Source organism: Macadamia integrifolia, chromosome 1, assembly GCF_013358625.1.
Source record: "Macadamia integrifolia cultivar HAES 741 chromosome 1, SCU_Mint_v3, whole genome shotgun sequence".
NCBI classification, from domain to species: Eukaryota; Viridiplantae; Streptophyta; class Magnoliopsida; order Proteales; family Proteaceae; genus Macadamia; species Macadamia integrifolia.
This window is the reverse complement of record NC_056557.1, coordinates 12,439,492-12,461,156: the sequence shown is the minus strand read 5'-3', so window position 1 is coordinate 12,461,156 and position 21,665 is coordinate 12,439,492. Positions and strand designations below refer to the sequence as shown.

General features: G+C 39.2%; 2 protein-coding genes across 7 annotated transcripts in view; both read left to right on the top strand.

Annotated features, from left to right (window-relative positions):
• Positions 1–17,838, top strand: part of LOC122079964 (THO complex subunit 2-like) — a 55,407-nt gene extending 37,569 nt beyond the window's left edge. Inside the window, exons 22-33 of one of the 3 annotated variants that reach the window (XM_042646786.1) lie at positions 2,113–2,216; positions 2,315–2,495; positions 3,173–3,351; positions 3,556–4,162; positions 4,298–4,402; positions 8,079–8,234; positions 8,586–8,666; positions 8,804–8,888; positions 9,150–9,268; positions 11,867–13,069; positions 16,925–17,220; positions 17,354–17,838. In XM_042646786.1, coding sequence (XP_042502720.1) covers positions 2,113–2,216; positions 2,315–2,495; positions 3,173–3,351; positions 3,556–4,162; positions 4,298–4,402; positions 8,079–8,234; positions 8,586–8,666; positions 8,804–8,888; positions 9,150–9,268; positions 11,867–13,069; positions 16,925–17,220; positions 17,354–17,423 — 3,186 coding nt within the window. In that variant the 3' untranslated portion in view covers positions 17,424–17,838. Of the gene's footprint in view, positions 1–2,112; positions 2,217–2,314; positions 2,496–3,172; positions 3,352–3,555; positions 4,163–4,297; positions 4,403–8,078; positions 8,235–8,585; positions 8,667–8,803; positions 9,269–11,866; positions 13,070–16,924; positions 17,221–17,353 lie in introns of all 3 variants that reach the window. The other 2 variants (XM_042646780.1, XM_042646795.1) reach the window with 2 other exon arrangements.
• A 1,426-nt stretch (positions 17,839–19,264) lies between these two features.
• Positions 19,265–20,922, top strand: LOC122079942 (zinc finger CCHC domain-containing protein 10-like). 4 transcript variants are annotated; one of them, XM_042646745.1, is made up of 2 exons: positions 19,265–19,422; positions 19,747–20,922. In XM_042646745.1, exon 2 carries the CDS (start codon positions 19,918–19,920, stop codon positions 20,698–20,700), a length of 783 nt encoding a protein of 260 aa, XP_042502679.1. In that variant the 5' UTR covers positions 19,265–19,422; positions 19,747–19,917; the 3' UTR covers positions 20,701–20,922. The 4 variants fall into 4 exon arrangements, with proteins under 4 accessions (XP_042502679.1, XP_042502687.1, XP_042502694.1 ...); XM_042646753.1 differs by having other exon boundaries at positions 19,274–19,422; positions 19,733–20,922; XM_042646760.1 differs by lacking the exon at positions 19,265–19,422 and adding an exon at positions 19,438–19,576.
• Positions 20,923–21,665: the final 743 nt, after the last annotated feature.

The following is a 21,665-nucleotide window of genomic DNA, read 5'->3' as shown; positions in this document are numbered from 1 at the left end:
TATAGCTTAGTATGGGCTAAATCAGTGGAGGTGTGCAATGGCTAGTCAGGGTTAGGTTGTAGGATAGACATGTTAAGGAGATATGATTAGATGGATATGAAAGGTGTTAGTATGGATGGAGTTTACTGCCTTTTACAGTTTAACCAATTTCTAGTCTTGTATTCTGGAAGGACTCTTCTTCAAATGCTGGAGTTGAACTCTAATTTATTTATAACTTTAATATGCCTACTAAATGGATACTGGGAAGCCCATTGCAAATTTTCTTGCGCTAGATTATTCCTAGTCAAACTACATACAGAATGGGCCTTTAAGAGACAGAAATCTTTTCATCTAGAAGAGTCATTTTCCCCTCTAGAATTCTTTTCTATTTCTGAATTTTTATTTAATGGTCTTGGGCTTTTGACTCAGGTTGATTCTCATCATAAACCCAAGAACATGTTCTAGTTCCTACACTGCACAGAAGAAGCAAGCAGAAATCAATTCTTTTGGGAGTGAGAATGTAAAAAAAATGCATTTAAGCGTTATTAATATCTGTGACGGAGGTTCATGTTCATTTACCACAAACAACTGCAATGAAAACTGTCAACCTGATCTTGTTGTCAGCATTCTTTTGGGATGAGATGCCTGTGATATGCTTGGAATGCTGTTAACCATTCTTTCACTTGTATATATGCACAGAAACATTCCTGACTGGAAAAGAAAAAAAATTATATATATATTTTTTAAGCTTACCTAACCCCTAAACCGCCCCTGGTGAATGTGGGATTTGATCGACCTGGCTGTGCTAGCCAGAACATTTAATTGCTTGGATTCTGTAGATATTTTCTCTTCTCTTTGGCAATGCTTCATTAAAAGAGCATGATGGTGGCCAGTGTACCTATGTTCTTTAGGAAATTTTAATTATTCTTATGGAAAACTTTGCAACTTTAATTGATTGATACCTGATAATATAGTTGAAACTGCAAAAAAAAAAAAAAAAAAAAAAAAATTAACTTACAATTTGTTATGTAATAATTTGGCTGGCATGAGGATGATGTATTGTGATAAGGGTTTTCTGTTGCAGGGTTACGCAATTATTTGTTGATATTTGCATACATATACAGTTTTTTTTTTTCTGGCACTTGGATCCATGTAGCCGACCCCCCATTCGGTTGGGATAAGGCTGAGTTGTGTTGTTGTACACTATATACAGTTTTTTGAGCTGCTTGCTCAATTGTTATTTTGTTGAAAAAAGGGGGAAGGGGCCCGTCTAATTCCATTTAAGCATCTAAATTATCACTTCTATTCAATGATTTAATGCTTTAATGGACTTAATGTGATAAATCTGTGGAAGGCAACTGTCAACTTTTCAAATATTTTATTCAATTTAAGTTTTTATCTTTCTGCAGTTTCTTTCATGCTTCTGCATGAGTTTGCCAATTTTGAAAACGAAGCAAGATGCTTGGATTTTTTTTTGGCGACACCTACATGCTTAAAGAAAGATTGCTCCTGGAATTACTGACATAAGCAGCCATTTAAGTACTTGCAGAACATATGCACGTGTAATTACCAAATTAGGCAAGAGGACCCTGCTATGCCATTGTGCACCCTCTGTTTAATATAATGTAGCTTACATGCTATACAATTGAGAACCCAATTAACATTGCTTGGCCTCCATTTTCATTCAAAGGAGAGTGCTTAGTTGATATAGGACACACATTTGTGATATAGTTTTTCAATTCTTCTTAGTTAGCAATGCAGGACCCACATTGATGATATAGGTTCTTAGTCTCTGTACAGTTGGGGGCTTATCTGTTAGTCCAATAAGGATACCACATTAACAGTGTAGCCCTCTATTTCATATGTAAAATGGCACAATCGGAAAAGCTATCTAAATATGAGGATAGTCCGGACATATGTTGCGTAGAGGACAGTAACTGTTCTGTATTCAATAGAATACCATTTTTGCCAACAACATATTGATCTCTGAGCCTCTATAGAGTTGCCTCCCTCAATGTGTAGACCTGAGAGATTTATCACTCAAGGATTTCTGAGCATACTGTCTGCATACTATCTGGCTGCCAAGTGGGAACTGGGAAGGCTTTAAAATTTAATTTGAAGAGATCTTTGCAGGCTCTGATCAAATCGACTAATAGGCTGAGGGACGCATTGCTTCCAAAGGAGGAACCTAAGTTGGCCATTCCTTTGCTGTTGCTTATAGCCCAACATCGCTCTGTGTGAGTTAGACATTCCTCTCTCTGTGTGTCTTGGTTGCTTTCTGTATCACTGGTATATTTATGTAGCTAATTGGTGAGAATGATTTAATGCACTTCAGGGTTGTCATAAATGCAGATGCACCATACATTAAGATGGTCAGTGAACAGTTTGATAGATGCCATGGGACCCTTCTTCAATATGTGGAATTCCTTTATAGTGCAATAACACCAGCTATAAACTATGGTCAGCTGGTCCCCTCTCTTGATGACATTGTCCACAAATACCACCTTGAACCAGAGGTATGGTGTTTGCCTTTGGTTTTGTTCTGTTTAGTCAGAGTCTGCTATGTTGGTTGAAATATTTTCTCCCCTCCCCCTTTTTTTTCCGGTTTCTGTGCTTTGACTTATTGACATATCATGAAATTTCATTTTAATTTGGGCTGGATTTTCTTATGGTTAGAACTTAGAACTGGAATATTTCAGTGATTTCACTTTGAATTTTGGCAGTTTGGTTTTAAAATATTTATTTTTATATGAATCATTTCCACCTCGAGTAACTAAATGTTTCTGTTTTGGTCCTCATTGAAATCAAAATACATGGGTCATTTTGACCATTGGAAAAAAAAGAAAAGAAAAAATGGGTGATTTTACTAAAGTTTTCTAATTTTAACTCCAATGTAGCACATCTAGTCAAGTTTCACTCAGATATGATTGGAGATTTGCAGTGAGTTTGTTCTTTCATGCATGGTCTTCATAGTTAGGGCTGCAACTCGGGCCATGCTGGGTTAAACAATTCATGAATGTAATCAGGCCAGGCTTTGGGTCCAGATGCCTTGTGCATGTATTATTTGAGCCCATATTTCTCATGGGCTGGCCCTGAGTTGCATCCATATTTACTGGCCTAATACTTCCATATATTTGCCATGGAATTCTGAATAGTACCCATAAACATTATTAACGTTATTTTACTGCTCCAGGTTGCCTTTTTAATATACCGACCTGTGATGAGGCTCTTCAAGTGTTCAAATGGTTCCAATGTCTACTGGCCTTCTGATGATATTGAAGAGTTGAACACATCAATTGCTGACCAGCAGTCTGAATCCTCAGCCTCATCTGCTAATTTGGTCCTGGATCTTGGTGCTCAGAATCCTACCAAGTAATACTCTTATCTGTTTTTATGACATGGTTTGAGTTGTAGATTTAATCATTACACGGAAAGAGATGCACACATATTTCTCAAATATCTGCCCTTTCTTTTACATTTTTGGGCCTTTGTAATGCTTAGATCTGACTTAATTATGATATGCTGTATATTTTATTATTTAATTATGATGTGCTAAATCTTTTTACTATTATACAGGTGGTCTGATCTTCTTGAAACAGTTAGAACAATTTTACCTTCAAAAGCTTGGAACAGCCTCTCCCCTGATCTCTATGCTACTTTTTGGGGGCTCACACTCTATGATCTTTATGTTCCTCGGAACCGATATGAATCTGAGATTGCTAAGCAGCAAGCTGGTCTGAAAGCCCTAGAAGAGCTTTCTGATAACTCAAATTCAGCTATCATCAAACGCAAAAAAGACAAGGAAAGAATCCAGGAATCTCTCGACCGTTTGACTGCTGAACTCCAAAGGCATGAAGAAAATGTTGCATCTGTTCGTCGAAGACTTGCACGAGAAAAGGATAAATGGCTGAGTTCCTGCCCTGATACTTTGAAAATTAATATGGAGTTTCTTCAGCGCTGTATTTTCCCACGCTGTATTTTTGGCATGCCAGATGCAGTCTACTGTGCCAAATTTGTACATACCCTACATTCTCTTGGAACTCCTTTTTTCAACACTGTTAATCATATTGATGTTCTCATATGTAAGACCTTACAACCTATGATCTGCTGCTGCACCGAATATGAAGCCGGTAGACTAGGGAGGTTTTTGTGTGAGACACTAAAAATGGCTTACCATTGGAAGGTACTCTTCAGATCTGATTTTAATTTTTTTTATCTTAGCTATAAAGTGTTCTCCTTTCTTTCTTATTTTGATTTTAATGATCATGCCACCTTTTTATTAGTTGTACTTCACTAACTAATTTTACTTTCATTTCAGAGTGATGAATCAATTTATGAATGTGAGTGTGGAAACATGCCAGGCTTTGCTGTCTATTATAGATATCCAAACAGCCAGCGTGTCACATATAGCCAGTTTATTAAGGTGAGTTTTTGGCCATAATAATTCAAGAAAGTTTTCTGTGCTCAGTCTCTCCCTTGATACAATCTAAGATTTTTAATGTAACAAACTCAATACTGTGGCTATTTCTCTCCTGTTGCTTGTAGATTTTTTGACAAGTTGGTGACAGTATTTTTGGAATCAAGTTTCAGTTAAAATTGACTTCACCATGTGCCCAAATAAATGTCTTAAATTAGATTGGGATGTCTTTTTTTCCTAAAAATATTTGGACTGCTGAAAATACCAGGCGAAGAGTCAAAACATGGTTTATCTGGGGTTTTAGATGTAGCACTTTTCCAATCCAGAGGATACCCTATCTATATAATTACTTGATTCTGATTGACAACAATTATGACTTTAAATAGAGTTGAATAGTAAAACATAATTCATGTTGCATCTCCATTTCTTTGGGATAAGTATGAGTTGAGTTGAGCTATGTCTATCTGCATATAAATAACAAATATTGGTTCCTTATCCATGAGGATGCGTCTGCTTTCCGGAGCCTGGAGGTCAAGTGTTCCTAAAAACAGATCTTACTATTATGAGACAACATGGGGGATGCTCTCTGGGCTTATTTATTTTCTATTGGTTGCTAGGTCAACATTTATCTAATAAACATGTCTTACACAGCCAGATGGTTGGCATCTTCTGTGACTGGGGTGGGAACAACCTTTTGCTTACTTGTTATATGTACAGGTTAAAGCTTTCCAGTTTTTTACCGAAATTTTGAAAAATTGGTTTGTTTTGCGCAACTAGATTTTGTCTCTCATGTCTTCATTGGAATTTTACCATGCTTCCTTGTTCCCATTGATTTCTCATTCCCAATTTGCCACTGTATGGGGCTTTCCTGAATGAACTTATTAGTGTATTAATTAATACATGGGTGGATCGAAGTTTACATCAGGGGTGGTTGGTTCAATTTTTTGTGCCTTAATGATGTTAGTTCCTTCTTTGTCCTGTAAGCTATGTGTGGTGTTTATGGCTTCCTGGCAAGCCACACTGAAAATCAAAACTAGGAAATGGAAAAACAGAATGACAGGCCTGACTGTACAACAATGTATATCTACAACATCAACACCCCACCACATAAGCAGGTCCATACACGCACACACGGCTTTGCATGTTACACCATCATGTGGCACCAAGAGGCACAGAGCATAGGGGCATAGCAACACATAACACAAACCCCTCACACTTACCTAAGATCGAGAAAGAACAATGGAGAGAAAATACCTCTCCTATCCATAACAGGAACTTAATTAGAGATAAGATAAGAAATAAGATAAACTAAAAACTAATCTAACTTGGCCAACGAGTTAAGCTAAGAATACAAGGCACAATCCTCCATGGTATGGAGGTCCATGGGCAACCGAGACTAATACTTAACAATATCTTATGCGCTGCCAAGTAAAAAGGTTAAGAAAACAATATCTTATACACTTGGCATCCCTCCCCCTCAGGGACCTTCACCTCTGCCTCTGCTTGGAACCATATTCGTACTTCGTCCCCTCTTGTCCCTTGGCGTAACCTCCCCTGGTGCAAAGGTCACATCCCTCGCCATAGCTTTACTGCTTGGCGAGCGTTATCCAACTGCTTTCCTACCTAGACCTTTCTTCTTTATCGGCACATTCCAGTCCTCCCTCCTATTGTCTCTGCTGAAATGGTGCCGAAGACACTGACGGCCTATTCTTCTCCTGCCCCTTCTCCTCGTCTGTTTGGAAAAGGGTTCTCAGCAACTGTTGGCCTTCTAGCCGAAGTATTCTCCCCTTGAGCAGAGAATGGATCTGGGTTGAATGACCTTTGGAGGCTCCTCCATCATTGATATGACTGGGAAATTGGCCTTTTGTATTGCCATCAACCATCTTTGGTGGAAGCACAATCTCCGTAGGTGGATTTCCAACTTTCGCTCCTTTGAGAAGATTTGGAAAGTCATCTACTTTGATGTCAGCTCTAAACTTAGATGCATCCCTACGCTAATACCAAGGAACAGGAATATTGTTGTTTCCTGGGGCCTCTCTCTCTCTCTCTCTCTTTCTCTCTCTCTCTCTTATCGCCCCTTGATTGCCCCCTTTGGTTGTTTTTAGTTCCTAGTTAGAGCCCTCTTTTTTGTGTGATTTTGTGCTGCTCTATGGGCTTTCTTTTGGGCTATGCCCCCCCTCTTTCCTTCCTTCTTGTATATTTTTCTTTCCTCTGCTTGGTAATGAATTTATTTATTCTTAAAAAAAAGGGTTAAGAAAATAATCTATTATATATATATATATATAAAAGTATAAGTTTCTTGCCCAGCTACTTAGGCGGACCAAGGCAGTTGCCTTGGCTACATTGAGGAGTATGGCAAGGAATGATCCTGATACCTTGAACGCACCTGGATGCCTAGGTAACACCTTCACGACTACGATTGGTAGTAGGTATTGTTGTTTCAGGCTTTCAGCCATAGGTTTTAAAACCAGACCGGAGGCAAACTGAAAAACTGCTGGTTTGGGTTGGGACCGGTTTTTGTCCGATTGAAACGTGGTTTTGAAAAAAGAGGAAAATAATAAAAATGAGAAAAATAAAATATAAGAATAAAATAATGATGACCATTGAACCAAAAAAACAGGTGGTTTTTGAAAACTGCCTGGTTAGATTCCAGTTTTGGTGGCGGTTCAGGTTTTGACCAGTTGAACACTGGTTTGGACTGGTTTTAAAACTATGTTCTCAACTACTAGCTGTCTAGCTTATCATAGTTGTCATGACGTCACCTAGGCATCGCCAAGGCGGCGATTTGGTGTCCTGAAGGAAAAGAAGTTCATGGCAGTGCTACGATTTATGTGACTCACAAATGGCGGTCACCATTGACTAATAGGCATCGCCGTGGTACCGCCATGGACGTCAGGTCATGCCTGATTCACTAGGCGGTCGATTTTTTGTAAAATGCAGAGTATTTTGATAGGGCTATGTTGATTTTTGATGATTTGATGTTGCTTAATGTTGGTTTTATATGTTATAGGGTATATATTGTAGGCTTGTAGCATGCTAAATAACTTTCGAAAATAGGGAAAAAAAAATTTAACATACTAAATAACTTTAGAAAATAGGGAAAATAAAAAATGACACATGGGCGATTTGACCGCCATGGCAACGCCATAATGGGCGATTCATCGCCAAATCGATTAGCCACCCCTCCACCGCCTTGGATCTATTTGACACCGTGACAACTATGTAGCTTATAGGCCTTTGTTTCTTGCTGGATTTGAAATATTCACAACATGATCCTGCCTTACTTGGGGCTTAGCGGATGAAAGGCACTGTCTTATTGGAACCAACCTTATAGACTTATCATGGTCTTTGGCATCCCTTATTGGCTGTGCATGACCAAATTTTATATTTCTATTAGCTGTTTTCCTGTTCTACTTGTCTTCTATAAATGGCTGATTTCTGGAATCCCAATTGAATGTTGGCTGACACAAGGCCCTGTATATGCATGGTCTGGCATTTGGAAATGCACTAGTCACCAAGCAATGATTTTTCTGCTATTTAGATGGATGACTTTCACTTCTTAACTCAATGATGTTGACCTACTTTGGCTGTTCTGTCACATTTTGTCAGTTAAACATCTGTCTGGTTTCATTATATCTAGGAGCTGGCTTTGATAAGATTCTTTTCTTTTACTTCTTGAAAGGTACACTGGAAATGGAGTGGACGAATTACACGCTTGCTCATTCAGTGCTTGGAATCAACTGAATACATGGAAATCCGTAATGCTCTTATAGTGTTGACAAAAATTTCGAGTGTTTTTCCCGTTACTAGAAAGAGCGGAATTAATCTTGAGAAGCGGGTAAGAGATGCCTGTCTAATTTTCTATCTTGCTGCATGATTTTTCATTTCCTTGAGTTTCTATCATTCATTTTCCCCAATACAGAGGGGGTATCCACGTGGGGACTGCCACCTATTACACAATTGAGGCCTGACCGCCTGAGGGTGCCCCAACCATGCATTCAATGGGAACAACAACTGTCCAGCGCAGTTGGTGAGCTATGGTGTGCAAAAATCCAATGCTCACCAGGAGGTCTCGAGTTCGAGTCTCTTGGCTGTTACCTACTTCCCTCCCTACCTAAAAAAAAAAAATAATAAAAAAGAGAAATGGCTTTGTCATCACTTGTCTTATATCTTTTCCTTCTCAATATAGGTAGCAAAAATTAAAGGGGACGAGAGAGAGGATCTCAAGGTATTGGCTACAGGTGTTGCTGCTGCTTTGGCTGCTCGAAAGGTAATTTTAAGGATGAAGCAAATAGGCCTTTCCTTTTTCCCTTTCACTCTCAATCATTTATGTTAACTCTAAAGTTAAATATTCTGCATAGTGGAATCAATTTTACACATTTACTCTACATCCCTTCAAAATTTCAGAGTTCATGGGTTTCTGAGGAGGAATTCAGCATGGGGCATGTTGATCTGAAGCCAACTCCATCACCTGCCACAAAGTCTGCAGCTGGTAATTTAGTAACTGGTTCCAATGGTTCTGCTCTTAATATTTCTCAAGTTGAGACAGTTGGGCCTAGGAATACCTCTGCTGCAACCCAGCTTCCAGACTCGGGAAATATTATCAAGGAGCAGATACTGCGGACAAAACCTGTAGATGGGAGGCTTGAGCCAGCAGAAAGTGTTGTGTTTATGAAACATGATTCTGGACATGTTAAATTAAAAGGTGGCTCATTAGCAAATGGCTTAGATACTCAATCAATTATGCATTCAGGTTCTGGACAAGGTGGATCATCCAGAGAAAATGAAACTCAAAAGCATATAGATGAGCCTGCAAAAGGCACCTTGGATGTAAACGCGGCAAAAGTTGGTCCTAAAACTGCTGAATCTGAGGTAGGTCATCTTTCCAGTCACATGTTATGCTGTATTAGTGGCCTTAATTTACTGTTATTTTGGTTAAGTAAAGTGGACCTACTACTTTGGCTTGCTATTTACTAGAACTGAATCATAGAAACTTATGCTCAAGGTAATAGATGGTTTGTGTGGATGGTAGTGGTAAAATATTTTGTTGACAGACCTGTAGGCTATAACTAGGTCCTAGTGTAATCTCCATACCAGGGAACTGTACTAAAAATATGTAATAGCTGCTGTACTAGTTGAGTTGAACATGAGTTGCTTTACTAGTTAAGGAAACAGAACAAGTCACACCCAAGATTTGATGAGATTCATCAGTATTTTCCAGGGTCCAAACTTACTGATGGATGGGCTGCTTTGGCCTGGCATATTGGATTTACCTTGCATCTGGGATCAGATTGGGATGCTAGGTTTGGTGGTCAGATCGAATTGGATCCTTTTGCTATTAAGAATGTAAGGGTACATGTTCAACTCGTATGTTGTTATGGACCAAACCCAACTCGTATGTTGTTATGGACCAAACCCAACAGATATTTGTTCTGGAACATGGAGCTTGCTTGTCCAGATGTTAAAAAATTAAAATTGAATGTGACTCCGCTTGGATTTGAGTGTCTGATTTTAGTTCACAATCTTTGGTTATTTGAGTCATGTGTTGTAACACTTTGAATCATGCCTATTTGTATGGTCATCTATTTTGCTTAAGCATTGGTATTTCATTTTTCTTTTCTCTGTATATTTTGTGAAGTCTATGAAAACTTTTGAGAGCATTGGAATTTTCTAGAGTAGTGCTACAGTGGGAGAAGCACAGGTTCCAATTTTTAAGGAGATTGATGCAGTTCTGTTGGAGCTTTGGCCATTGATGTTGTTATTGTTGTCAAAATGGTCAGATAGTCAACACTCAACACACTCATGCAGTATAGTTCTAGTATTGCTGTGGAAGGTCATTGGTGGATGATGTGTGGAAGAGCAAAGAGTTGAATGTATGTGCTGGCACAGTGAGTGGCAGTATGTAAACATGGCTGAGGAAGGTAGAGAGGCTAATGGCATATAGATGATGTGGCATGTATGAGGAGGTGGATAGAGAGTGGAAAGGATCAAGGTGAAGTGGCCTAAGTGTGGGTAAAATAATTTCAGAATACTGGTTGTTTGTACTGAAATCAGCTGTGTAATTTCGAGTAGTCTTAAGAGTCCGAATCTGTTGAAGCTTAAAACAAAATATTGTAGCCTTTCAAGTCCTCTTTGTATTGGCTTTAGAATCATGTCAATCAGAATATTTACGGGGGAGATATGAATTGAACATTATCTGTTGCGCAGAATTTCCATAATTCTTGTTTTGCACAAAACATGACTTTAAGGGCATAAAAGTGGCCTGTTACATTGAAAACCGCATGGACCAAAGCCCAACATGTACACAACCCAACCCTAGAGTTTTTCTTAGGCAAACAAGCCCAGTCTGGTGAATATCTGCAATCAGGTTCTTCTGCAAGAATGCGGTCCCTGCTGGTGAAGTTCCATTGATAAGAATATAACAGCAGCCATGGCGATTGTCGCAGAGAAGTGACGTAGTGAATCAGTGTGGCATTTTTTTGCTCTGGGTGATGGGACACCTTGGCTATGTAATTGGGTATGCCACAGTGAGGAAGGAGAAGGTTGATGAGGAGGGGTATGTGGAGGAAAGAGGTTGTTGGGTTGGTGGCAAGACCGCAAGAGTGTGCCACAGGATGGCCTTGCTGCTGAGACCGGACAGAGACCAAAGCATCTGATGGGGAATCGGAGGAGGAATGCCACTTGCCCTTTGGGAAGGGGCAGAGTTACAGTCCAAGAAACAGAAAGAGATTGTCGCCGGCTTTGTGATGGGCAGAGTTGCAGAGCCCAAGGTTCAAGATTTTGGTTGACTGGGGTTTCAGCCCTTGTTGAAACCAAATTATACCACTAGAATGGCCATTACCCATGCTTAGGCAGTGGGACCAGCACTGGTGAGTGGCCCTAATGGCACATAAATAATAAGCTTCCATTGAATTTGTAAATCGGTGTATGTCTAATTTCAGAAACTGTATGTTTTTGTTCAATAGATCCGGAGTAGCCACCTTTGGACCAGAGCCCCAAGCATAAACGTTAATTAGTGACTTCTCTAGTATAAGGGTTGGTCAACATTCCCTTTGATCTGAACTTTAGTCATATACTCTTTGCAAAATAGTTTGTTATGTCGATTAGAAATTTCAGGTTTTGAAGATTCTGCCTGATGCATTTGTTTTGAGTTTGTTGTGGGATAGGAATACTTTATTGACAATATAATACATTTTTTGGTGTTAATACTAATTTGTACTCCTGTGGGCCTATTCCACTTTATGAGGTCTGCATGAGCTCATTTTTATTGCTTTGTTTTGTGAAACTTTGAGTGTTGCTATACAAGTGCTTGAACTTGAGAATGATACACGAAGGACCATATCCTTTTGCATCTAAACTTGCTTGTGATTAAATCAATTTGCTTTGTCTAATTTCTCTCGGCTTCAAAGTATTAGAGACAATCTGAAATTACAGAATGTGATTAATTTCTTAGTTCATGTCTCTTGGCAGTTGAGACCGACAGTAAAACGGGCGGCTGCTGGATCTTTCTCTAAGCAACCTAAGCAGGAGCATGCAAAAGATGAAAATAAATCGGTAAAATCTGTCAGCAGAATTGCTGGTTCTTCTTCCACCAGTGACACAGATTTTTCCGTGCATCCATCTGAAGTTAGGCAAGTTGTTGCTGCCAATGCAGCTGCAGCTACAACCAATGGTGGCACTGTTCCATATTCCACTAAAGGTTCAACTGCATCTGGGAAAACGTCCATTGATATGCATGGTACCATACTAAAAAAAGAGAGTGGATCTGTTAAGCCTTCTGACTTGAGGGCCTCTGCTGGAAAAGATGCAGATGAAAATGAAAATTCTGAAATACCAAGGCCTTTCATATCTCGACCTGCTCACTCTCCCATCCGTGATGATGCTTCCAGCGCAACAAAGTCTATGGAGAAGCAACAAAAGAGACCTAGTCCAGCCGAAGGACAGGACAGAATAAACAAGCGGAGGAAAGGTGATGGAGAAGGGAATGATTTAGAGGTAGATTTTCGGTTCTCTGACAGGGAGAGGTCTGGGGATGTACGATTAGCTGACAAATCCCATTCTTCTGATGTTGACAAGCCTGGAACTGATGAAAAAATTCCTAATAGGGCTACAGATAAGCTTTTGGATAGACCAAAAGATAAGGGCAGTGAAAGACATGATAGAGACCATAGGGAAAGATTGGAACGCCCTGATAAGTCACGTGGAGATGAGATTTTGGCAGAAAAATCAAGGGATAGGTCAATAGAAAGACATGGGAGAGAACGTTCAGTTGAAAGAGCACAAGACAGAGGAGCTGACAGGAATTCTGATAGGATAGGTGACAAAGGTAAGGATGACAGAACTAAAGATGATCGTAGTAAACCTCGCTATAGTGAGACATCTTCTGAAAAGTCCCGTGCTGATGATCGTCTTCGTGCACAAAGCTTGCCCCCTCCACCACCTCTACCTCCTAATGTAGTTCCCCAATCTGTTAATTCTAATCGAAGAGATGAAGGTGCTGACAGGAGGGTCAGTAATATCAGACACATTCAGAGGCTCTCTCCTAGACATGAAGAAAAAGAACGGAGACGCTCAGAGGAAAATTTGTTGGTTTCACAAGATGATGCAAAGCGTAGAAGAGAAGATGACTTTCGAGAGAGAAAACGTGATGAACAGGACGGTCCATCAATCAAGGTATGCTATGGCACTTTTCCAATGTGCATGTGTGTGTATGTTTTGCCAACTCAGTATAGTCTGTGTGCGTGTTACTTTGCCATCTCAGGATAGTGTATGTATGTGTAGTTTAGTTTATTGATAGATAGCAACAATTCTGTTAATGAATGATGGAAAAGTACTAGAAGCCCCTTACCTGGTAGCCACCACAACAAGAGAAAATGGGAGGGATAAACAAGCATCCATTCAGCCTGTGAACCCTTGGTTGGCCAACAAATCTGCTATACCATTAGCTGTCCTCAGCTTCTAATAAAATAAACAGTTACATTCAGAAGTGAGGGGTCTTATGAGGCTATAATGTGTGCAGACCTGGATGATTCATCATCATCAGAAGCCGGCAGAGGGATGATAATTTCTGAAGCCCCAACCGCTTTAGTGTTATCAAAGCCTTCTCATGCAAAAGTCCAAACCCACTAGTAGCTTCTCCCTTGCAGAGTTTGATGCTGCTAGGCGTGGGAAGTTTTGGAATTAATTAATAATTTTGTTTCTTTAATTATTAGTGTAGGGTATGGTCAAGTTTAGTAGGAAGATTGGATTTTTATTTTAGTTGCTATTTAGGTTAGTTTCCATTTTTAATTAGCTTCCAATGTTATGCTTTTATTTTTCTTTATATAGCCATGTAATGGAGACGAATTTAGATTTTGGAAAATTAAAACTTGATGGAGATTTTGGGTGTGAACCATGGCTGCCATTTCGCTCTTCCTCCTCTCTGATATTCTCGTTTCCTTTCCCTCTCTTATCATCTTCTCCTTTTGATTGTTTATTGTAGTTGCTATTTACTTCTCTTGTCTGGGAATACTCTGTTCCTGGGCAATAGTTGCAGCTGTACTCAAGTGCTTCGTTCTCCTTTATGCCTCATCTGTTTGGGCTGAGATTTTGATTGAATGCTTCCCTCTCGTAGGAGACCGAAACCCTAGAAGATAAGAGTTGGAGGTGCCCTCTGTTGAAGGTTTTACACTGAAACAGAAACCTGCCTCCCTTTCTTCCACCAGGTACAATTTGACCAGATTAAATCTTTGTGCTTACCTGTAATACTGGAAGTTCTTCAGTTGCATTCAAGAAGGCCTTGAGTTGAGATTTAAGCTCTAAAATCTTAACCTAATCTGGGTTCTGATGAGGGAGTTCTGCCCATCATACCAGGACCTGTTCTTCCGCCCTTGCTGGTTAGTATCATGAGAAGGAAGAAGATGATTTTCTCTTTTACTCTTAAATGACCTAATTTGTTATATTTACAGTTAACCCTCACTTTTCCTAAACTTGTGTTCTACTATTTTCTTCACTCCTTTACTAATTCCAGAATACCCCTTCTCTTCTAACTTTCTAGTCCACTTTGTCCCCCTCACCTAATATTTTACATGGGATGTGCATTGGTTGTTTCTGAAATTACAAGATTGCCACTCAACCATTAAATTGAGATATTTTTGTTATTGTTGTGGGCCCTAAACGATCCGATTCCAGCTTTTGGAACCCGGATCCACATCAGAGTTTTCAAAGCCAATGTACCTGAATGGGTCCCAACAAAACACCACTACTAGATCTAATCAGTCTTTCAAGAGAGAAGGCCCTGGATTTCCCAATTAAGAACCACCAAAGTTGAGTTTCACTACTCTCTCTGGTGGGGGAGACCAAAGCACTTCTCTCTGATTTTTATTACATTCTCCTAATCTGTGAAACAAATATAGATGCGATGTCTATGAATTGTGGATCAGTTCCTTTGAGATGTGACTTGTTCTCAGTTTCTAATTATAGATTTTCATTTAGATATTTCAGTGCAAGCTCATGAACTTCTGAGTTATGCTCACGGATAGACTATACTTTTGATTCTGTTTAATAGGCTGTCCTACTTTTGTAAACAAATACCAATGATTTAAAATTTAAGAAAGCACCATTTTCCTGCCTGCTCTACATAGATTGGCAGTATATTTGTATTTTCTGCCATGGTGATTTCTGACTGCCTCTTTTTTTGATTTCCTGTGATTTTATTTGTGGTGGTGCCGTGTTGGTGGTAGTGCTGAGAGTAGAGTCGTGAGATTCATGAAAATTTCCCCTTTCATTTGGGTTTTTGTCCCAACTTGTTTTTTGGAGCTTCTTTTAGTTATTTCTCAAAACTGTTCCAATTGTGTTTTTTTTTTTTTTTTTCTAACCTGGTTCATTCCAAGGAAAAAACACATAGCAAACCAGACATTTTCTGTTCCAAATGTGTTCCAAAAAAACTACAAAAACATCAGAAGCATTTTTTTTAATGTTGCCGTACAGACCCTTTGTGGCCAATTCCATGTGGATTTTTTAGAGCAAAGAGAATCAGAAAATTGCATCCTTATATCAGTAAGAAATTTATTATTTATGTTTCAGAAATGTTGAAATAGTTGAGAAAATGTATCAATTTTGAAGTTACAGCTCATTTGAAAGTGCTGATTGCAACATGGTTGCTGAAGTCTGAAAGGAAACTATAGCTCATCATTGGTTGAACTTATGAGTGGATTGCATTAATTCCACTATTTAGTCCGTCATCAGTCAAGATCCATTGGGCCGAACAGAATTTTTCTATTGATCATGTTGACTAATCCAACCAGGACCTAGGGATATGGCTGCAAATCCTGTACAGATCTGTATTTTATGGAAATTACTGGAACAGTCTCCGTTGCTGAAATAAACAACGAGGTGGGTTCTTAGCAACAGAAAAATGAGTTACAAATCCAAAAGCAGCCAATCAAAGGGTGTTCCATCACTTTCTGTGAGTTAGTAATTCATCGAGGATTCTGAGCCTAGGGAAACATGCAGGTTGGAAAGATTACTGAACAGTTTCAAAATGTCTGGTCAGTGAAATGCTTTCAAACATTATTAATAGGTTGAGTCATTGACCAAATCCACTGCCTTAAAATATCCCTGCGTGTTTAATTTTCTTGATTCATTTATGATTAAATTCTCTCTTCCTCTGATATCTGGTTGTCTGCAAGTGCAGTTTAACTTGTCCAAACTAACAGATTGCTTTTGTGTGTCTCTGTATGCGTGTTTGTGTGTAACATGCATGTACCTACCTCCCCAAAGTGATGCATAGATGGATGGTAGCAGAACAGTGCTAGTAAATATTGGGGTTAGAAAATCATTATCATTTTTACCATGCAGCTACCAAGTTAATTGATGGCAGGACAAGAAAGGTTTAAAAGCTGAATTAAAAGACTGGAAATGGTTTCTTTTTGGAATGTTTGGAGTTTGGAGCAATGGCTATTTTACGGCTTTATTGCCGTTTTTATACACCTTGATAACAGTTACTTGAGAGGCTTTATGGCATAATCTTGATTTGAAAATGTAAACCTTCCCTTGTCTTTTGGCTACTTGACGTATGTTGTATATATATACACGTGTGTGTGTGTGTGTGTGCGCATCTTGTTGTAACCAAAGTGGTGAATTGAGAAGTTGTAACTTTCTTATGATTGTCCCCCTCTTACTTCCAGAAGTTTTTTAAGTTGGGTAAAAAAGGGTTTCAAAGTAATTTGAAAGTGACATGATTATTTCATTTTTTTGAATGTCATTGTTTGGCATGTTTTTTGAGTACACATATGAAATGACATGATTCTCATTGAGTAGCTTGCGTGACTATTGATGTGCTACTGTTCGGAATTACTGTAGCAAGTATTATGTACCTTTCTTCAAAGAGATAAATAGATATATAAATAAATAAATATCTGCTGCTCATGAGCTGGGGAGACATGTTATACATAGCTTCCCTACTGATCTCAACTTTTGATGGGCCTTTAATCTTGGTTTTAATCACATAAGAGTTGTTAGCTAATCTTTTCTGTATGTTATTTGTAGGTGGAGGATAGGGAGAGGGACAAAATTAACCTCTTGAAGGATGACATGGATGTAAATGGAGCATCCAAAAGGCGAAAACTTAAAAGGGAGCACCTGTCGTCAGGGGAAACTGGTGATTATCCACTGGCAGTCCCACCACCACCTTCTCTTGCACTTGGTTTGTCACTGTCATATCATGTAAGAGAACGGGACAGGAAAGGGGCCATGGCCCAGAGGTCAGGCTGCTTGGAGGAACCACTGCCAAGGGTTCATGGCAAAGAAGCCGCTAGCAGCAAGATTCTCCGTCGGGATGATCAGTATCCTTAAAAAGATATTATTATTTTCTGTTGAGGTTTGTGTGTGGTATCTTATTTATTTGGCAATTGTATTAGTTCTATTTTGCAGCTAATTTGGTGTAGCCTGAGTTATCCTTGACCACCATTGTTTTAGGATTTATGACAGAGAGTGGGAGGATGAGAAGAGGCAGAGAGCTGAACCAAAACGAAGGCATCGAAAATAAAGATGGAATTGAAGTGCATTATACTGGCTTCCTGTTTCTGGTTCATATATATGTGACCCCCCTGGTGTGCCACCAGTCCAGTGACTGCCGTCTTCTCACCAATGCTGATACCTTCTTTTTCAATTCCTGTGTCTTATGAGCTATTTCAATTGACATTAATTATTTTTTGGGGGGTCATAGTTTCGAGTAATTTTTTCCTCAATTTTCGGCCATTGACACAAGTTCCTGCTTTGGTGTATAAAAACGTATGATAGAGGGAGGTTGTCTAATTATGCAATCTCTTCTGTAGTTCTGTAGTTTCCAACTTTGTAAAGAAAATTTTCTTTCTGATACAATTGTGATAGCTCTGGCATTATGCCAAATTTTGTGATTTCATAGTTGGGCATGTATCAATGTTAAAAAAACTTTGGAAGCAGGATCAGGTGGGACTCCAGCGATCCTGATGGTTTCTTCTGTTCAAAGCTACAGGTTTCGTAGATTTTGCTTTGCCCTGTTTTACATGCTAAAAGGTTATATATAAATGTTATGTTTCTATTGGCTCAAGATGAAGTTTACCTCCCCAGAACTTGACCCTGGGCAAAAAGGGCACCTTAATATGAACCTAAATGCCAGGCTCGGTTCATGCATGTGTGGTCTAGGATTAGGGCTGTAATTATATTCTCCCGGTGCAAGACCCACGCTGGGATCAGAAGGCCAAGACAAGGGACCCACGAGGGGTGAAACAAGGAGCCATTGGGCTACACTTAACATGAGCCACTAGGGGTGATACAAGGTGTCCTACTTAAAAGGAGGAATCCCCACTCTTTCCAAACTAAGGACCTCCACATCAACGATTGCTGCAAATTTTCCAACTCTGACCTAGAATCAGACTGACACCTCTTCATATCTCGTAGCTTCTTTGAAAGGATTGGGGCCGCCGGTATACTTGGACTTCGTGCTGAAAACATTTAAGCTTTAAATCTCTTCTCAACAGGTGGCTCCAATTAGGAAAATAATCCTCTGTTTTTCTCATCCCTGTTTTTCCTTGTTTTGCTACCTGCAGAACACGTGGACAACTTTAAGACCAACGCACCGGATGTAATAATCCTCACCCAACCTTGACCGTTGGATCCTCTGTTGTCCACGTGTCATGTTCTGCAGGTAGCAAAACAAGGAAAAACATGAATGAGAAAAACAGAAGATTTTGATCCCTCCAACTAACTTACCTTAATTAATACATCTGAATTTACTGTTCTACTAGCACAAATTCTTATTTATGTGGGTGAGATTGATGCTAAGAACAATATTTCTGGCTGAGCTATTTCAGCGGAACGTGTCTCATTACGTGCTAATTATATGATAGGAAAAACCATTGATATCAATTGTAGGAACTTTCTCTACGGTGAAAACAATCAAAGTAGGAAAGATGGAGTTTAAAGAAAATTTGAAGTGTCTCAACAAAATTAGACAAATTATATTCTGATAGCAATACTACATCAGGACCATGGAGCACAATCTTCCTATTTTTAGATGATCATACTTTCTTGTTTATACCCCATTTTGTCTTAGACCCAACAACAAAATAGTACTTTTAATGCATAGGATAGCACATATGACTATGATAAAACAAACACAATTATTGAGATCTAGTTCAAAAAACGTTGATGTTTTAAGTTTCATTTCTAATTAATGATTGATTTTTCTTTGTTTTTAGTACTGAGCTAAACTTAATTATAAAGAAGAAAGAATCCCTTCACCATCATTGATGTGATCCATGATTGAAGCATCAGATCAGATTGGAGTGATGGACCTAATGATTGGCAGATGTGGGCCCCCCGCTTCCGCTCCGAATTTGACGTTCTAGGCACTAGAGTCTAGAGACAGGCCTAGTAAACTAATCCTCGACATCTGTCCGACTCGGGAGTCGGGACCGTCTTACGAACAGATGCGCTTGAAGCGGAGCATTGGCGACTCCCACCACTGTTAGGTTTTCAAGATATGTTGAATATAGTTCGAGCAGGTATGTCCTTCAACGATCTATTACTTCATCTTCGATCTGTTTGCTCTCTATTTTTGTTTTTCAAATCTGAAACTCGAATCTGAAGAAGCTTTCTCTTGGGATCTAGGGTTTTGTGTTTCAGCTTGGAATTTTGCCGTTATCGTTTAGATTTAGGGTACTCGATTTCTGTAGAGCTATGGTTTACTCTGTAATTGTAATGATTTATATCTCTTGTCCTTTCATCGTTTTTCAGACTGCCTTGGATTTTTCATTTATTTCTTTCATTTTTTCCTTTCTGCTTTTGAACTTTTGGATATTGGCTTGAATTTAGGTATTGTTTTGCAGAAATTTGCTTCGTTTGATATGGGAGTTCATGAGTCAAATTGAATTCAAGGGCTTTGAAGGAACGGGAAGGATTTGGTCTTGATTTTGGCAACTAATTTTGTTACTCTTCTTCATCTCGCCAAAGGGGAATCTATCTGTTTGCTTACTTCGTTTGTTGATTTTTGTGAGAAAATGTCCAGTAAGAAAGAAGAAAAAGCTCAGGCTGCAGCTGAGAAAATCAAAGCTGCTGCTTTGACAGCGGCAAAAGGTCTGAGCCGTGCTCAGGCCGAACGTGCTGCCGCAGCTGCAGCTCGAAATGTAAATGCTTACGGCCAGAAGGAAGAAGGGCCAAGCCGATGGCAGGAGAGGAAAGAAGCAAAGCGACAAATGTACCTAATGAGTACTGAAAAAGCAGTCAAGTTGGGTGAGAGGAAAGACCTTAAGTCCTCCATGTCCACCATCGGTGGCTCTTCTTCACAATGCCAGAAATGCTTCCAGGCTGGCCACTGGACATATGAATGCAAGAATGAAAGGGTTTACATCTCTAGACCGTCTCGGACTCAGCAACTTAAAAATCCCAAGTTGAAAATGAAGCACTCTGTTTCGTATGAATTGGATAACCCAGATATCCAGAAGGTGGAGAAAAGCGAAAAGAGTAGTAAGAAAAGCAAGAGGAAGCACCAATCGGATTCTGACTCTGGGAATGAAAGCAGTGAGGCTTCGGTTTTTGAGACTGATAGTGGGTCATCATCAGTTACAGGGTCGGATTATTCTTCTGGTGAGAGTAGCTCAAGTTACAGTTCCTCATCGGATTCGGAAGAAGAACGAAGGAGGAGAAGGAAGAAAAAACAGAGGCGGCGGCGTCGGAGGTCCAGCTCATCTTCTGATTCCTTGGATTCTGATTCAGCTTCGGACTCTGATTCTGATAATAAGAGCAGCAGGAGGAAGAGTAGGAGGCACAGTAGAAGGCGTTAGGGAGGCAGCATAAGAGGAAAGGAGAGAATATGATTTAGTTGACTTGCTTTCATAAATTCCAGTTTATACCTGATAAGAGTCTGAATATCTGTTAGTTCTTGGTACCTTTGCATATGGGATTCTGGAGGAAGTTTGTTCTATGCTCCTGTGCAAATCTTTCATCGATGTAACAGTTAAGAACTATGTTTTCTTCATTGATTTTTCTTAGCCTTAGTTGTGAAATTCTGTGGTGATGCCAGTATGGGATGATGGTTGAATTTAATATCTTCATTGTTTTGTCTGACTTTCATAAGGTATAAACCATTTTTGTTTATCCAAGATTGAGTTCCCATCCCTGGGAACCTTCTGTTAGTGGTTTGAGGCTATAGAGTGGTGGAATAATGGTTGGTTATAGACATACATACATACATATATATATATATATATATGTGTGTATATATATATATATATTTATAGTGGTATCAAATCCTAGCCTGACCCAACTAAACTGACCAAGACTGATTTTTTTAAACTGGAGGCCAACCCACCGATTTTTCAGCTGTCTGGTGTTAGTCTGGGGTGTTAAGTTTTGTAGTTAATCAGTCAGTCCCAGTCCAGTCCGTTCTAATATGGACCATCTGATTGTATATAGTCAGATTAAATGAGAGAGTCTGACTGTTTAATAAAGGGCTTCAATCTGGACTCTCAAGACTGATTTCATTATTGATCAGTCTCAGTCTTAAGGTGAGACTGTTTGATTGATACCCTAAGTTTTTTACTATGTCATGCACAACAGCATATTCATGATAGAAATGTAATGCTTGTATTTGATAGACAGCTCTCTCTTTGCATGGTGGCTGGTGATACTATATTCTGAAGGGAAATATTTAAGTATTTCTAGAGAAATTTTTTGGAGACTTTGATCTGTTGATAACTGTTTATGCACTAGAAAAAGAAATGTTAAAGAACATTTAGTTAACTTATGA